A 2869-nucleotide genomic window follows, 5' to 3' on the forward strand; every position below is an offset into this window, starting at 1 on the left:
GATTTAAGCGGTTCCAGAAAGGAAAAAGAAAGATCATACTGATAAAATGACATTCTTTCTCCTATATACTATCTAAGATCACACAGTCCTCGGAGAAAGAAACACACAGAGGAGCTGAAAAACGTGTGTGTGCCAGTACCCCGCAGTGATTGCCTGATTATTTGCAGATGGGCAGTGGAGGGCTTGTAGAGTGTGGAGGTTCCCCCTGGCACGCAGCGCATATGATTAAATCTGTGATTGCCTTACAATTTACAAGACCCCCTCTCTCCTGACTATAAATCAGTGTTTCTACTGTACTGCCATACAGTCCGGACCGTTTAACGCTGCCCAAAAGTCCGCTACATGCTCTCTCCGTGCGCATGAAGTCTCCTCTCGTGGTCACCCTGAAGACCTTGGTGATGTGTTATGTCACGGGTCTTAAGAGGGCTCGACGGGGGCCAATTTACTAATCCCACTGTCTCCTCATTCATTCAGAGTAAAGAGTAGTATTTACAAAGGGGCTGATCCCCTCCTCAACTTCTGCGCCTCCGCTGTGCGATTGTTATACGGGTTTCCTACCAACTCTTCAAAGTGGTTATGAGATAAATTAAAAGCAGCTTAGGGGGCTGGAGTGGAGATGTGCAATTCATAAGTCAGGGGAAGGGGATTCCTTATCTACTCATTAAATAACCCCAACAAAACGACCCCCTCCTCCCTTATGAGCCCTCAGCTCTCTATAGACCGATCCGCAGCAGCAGCTTTTTAGCAGTTTCACATGTAAATAATATAGAGAGCCCTTTGTTGGGACCACTACAACACCAGGAAGTAACGTTAATAGTCCGTCTGACAACGTGGTTTGAAAAGGCTACAATCAGTCAATCCAGTGACGCAACGTGTTTTCATATTAATTGGGGTCAGACGCGTGGCCAATTTTTGCGCATTTTACGCACAAAAATACCTGCTTAAAATTGTAACATAATGTGAAAAATCATATTTTAAGTTGTTAATAAATTACATCTGATGTTGCGGTTCTAAATTGTGATTTAGATTACACATTCCCTTCAGTGCGATTTGCTGGTGTGTTTAGAAATTATCCGTTTGTTCGTCAGTCTCACCTGCGTTTTTTTTTTTTTAATGAAACTGAGCTTATCATCGATGTTTGATGACATCTTTTCTGACTTTCCGCCTGCTCTGACCAACCCTGTTCAGGACTACTTGCCGTTGCTTTCCGCGACCCACACTAACTCTTCGGCCATCTGTTAAAGTCCCCCCCCCCCCCGGATGCTGCTCTAAAACCTGTAGTACAACCCCGTGTTACCTCTTTTGTTTCTCCTCCAGCGGTGCGACGGCGCCTGACAGTTGCTGTACTCCATACAGTTCAATACGATCAGGGCAAATGAGAAGAGTCGAAACTGCATCTGGACGGCGATCTGTTGTTCGGACTCCAGTAAAAAGGTGCCAGCGGGGCTCGGGATGAATGCTCTGACTTTGTAATGTCCTCCTCCAGTTTTCTTTAGTTGATCCTCAAATGTGTCAAACATCAGACGAGATGCGACATGTTATCACGCCGCCGATTGGAATCATTTTATGAAGCGCGCTGATCCTCCAGTCACTAAAAGTGTCCGCTTTGGTGCGCTGCGGGGAGAATGACAAAGGAGGTTACTGTGATAACAGTGTAATGAAATCAACACCTTCCTAAATAATGATGCGTGGGGCTGATAAGATCTGAATTAAAAGAAAAAAAGGATTAGAGCTTCTGTGTGTTAACGTGTCGGAACAATCACAGATGCAAAGGCAATGCGTGCTGCTCAAACACCCATTCCAAAAAAAAGCGCAACCGTGCGTAATAGTCGCAAAGACGCTCCGTGAATTTACAGGCTACCTTGCATCAGATGAAGTGTAATCCCGCTCCGGTCCACTTTTAGGTTCCCTCTGAATGCAAGTGCGGCTCGGGAACATGCAGCATCCCTCTTTGTGTGGGGAAACTTGTGTCTGCACGAGAGAACAGAGGTCCGAGGAGGTGGTCGCGGGGAAGGGGGGGATTTCCTTTCCTCCTCTCTGTAAAAGCTTAGATTCCGTTTACCTGCGTTTCCTCTCTCAGGCTTGTCCGGTCCGTGTCCTGTAGTGCAGCAGAAACAAACTCACATGTGTTGCTTTCTTTCAAAGGGAAAATCAGAGCCGGTGAGTGAGTGAGTGAGTGAGTGAGTGAGTGTGCGTTTTGCGCGCCGCTGCTGCTGCTGCTGCTGAGGTTGAGCGGTGACTGACTCCCAACTGGTCCTGATGCTTGCTGTCTTTTTCCTAATATAGCGCCGTGCCGCTGTCACGTGTGGAGATTTCTAGTTTTGTGTTCCTTCTTATTTAAGAGGTTGAAGATGACATTTAGTGTACCCCCCCCCCCCCCCCCACACACACACACACACACACACACTCGCACCCACAGTGGCCGCTACGAGGTTGCCTCTGGGTCCTAGTAAGCGTAAAAAGATGGAAACATCCCACAGGGGGAAAAAAAGAGTTAAAGTAGGGGGCAACATTCATTTAATATTTCATGGGGATTAGAACACAATTACACTATTAATTTAATCATGTAAATTTCAGATTTAAGTGTAGTGACCCGTCTCAATTGTAGCCTCGTTTAAAAAAAATAGAGACCAAGATAACACAGTGGGTTCAGGGGCGTAAATTGGTGAGGCATGGCCCCTTCCTTACGTTCTAACCCCTACTTCCGGCCCCCTTGCTAGCAACACACCCATCTTTGAACTCGACCTTCATTAGCATCTCAACTAAACACCTGTAAAGTTGCATGACTGCATAGTGCATGGTTGCAACGCTAATATGGTGACATTATTTGTCTGTAGACAGACAGACTAAACAACACCTGGCAGAATAC

At 46.3% G+C, this 2869-nt stretch overlaps 1 protein-coding gene across 1 annotated transcript in view; it reads right to left on the bottom strand.

The window, feature by feature from the left end:
• The window catches only part of rspo2 (R-spondin 2), a gene marked incomplete at its 3' end in the record, with an annotated part of 64448 nt that extends 63048 nt beyond the window's left edge, over positions 1-1400 (bottom strand). The window contains exon 1 of the mRNA XM_083918639.1: positions 1298-1400. Coding sequence (XP_083774765.1) covers positions 1298-1397 — 100 coding nt within the window. The 5' untranslated portion in view covers positions 1398-1400. The remainder of the gene's footprint in view (positions 1-1297) is intronic.
• Positions 1401-2869: the final 1469 nt, after the last annotated feature.

This window comes from Echiichthys vipera, assembly GCF_963691815.1.
Source record: "Echiichthys vipera genome assembly, chromosome: 8".
Classification (NCBI taxonomy): Eukaryota; Metazoa; Chordata; class Actinopteri; order Perciformes; family Trachinidae; genus Echiichthys; species Echiichthys vipera.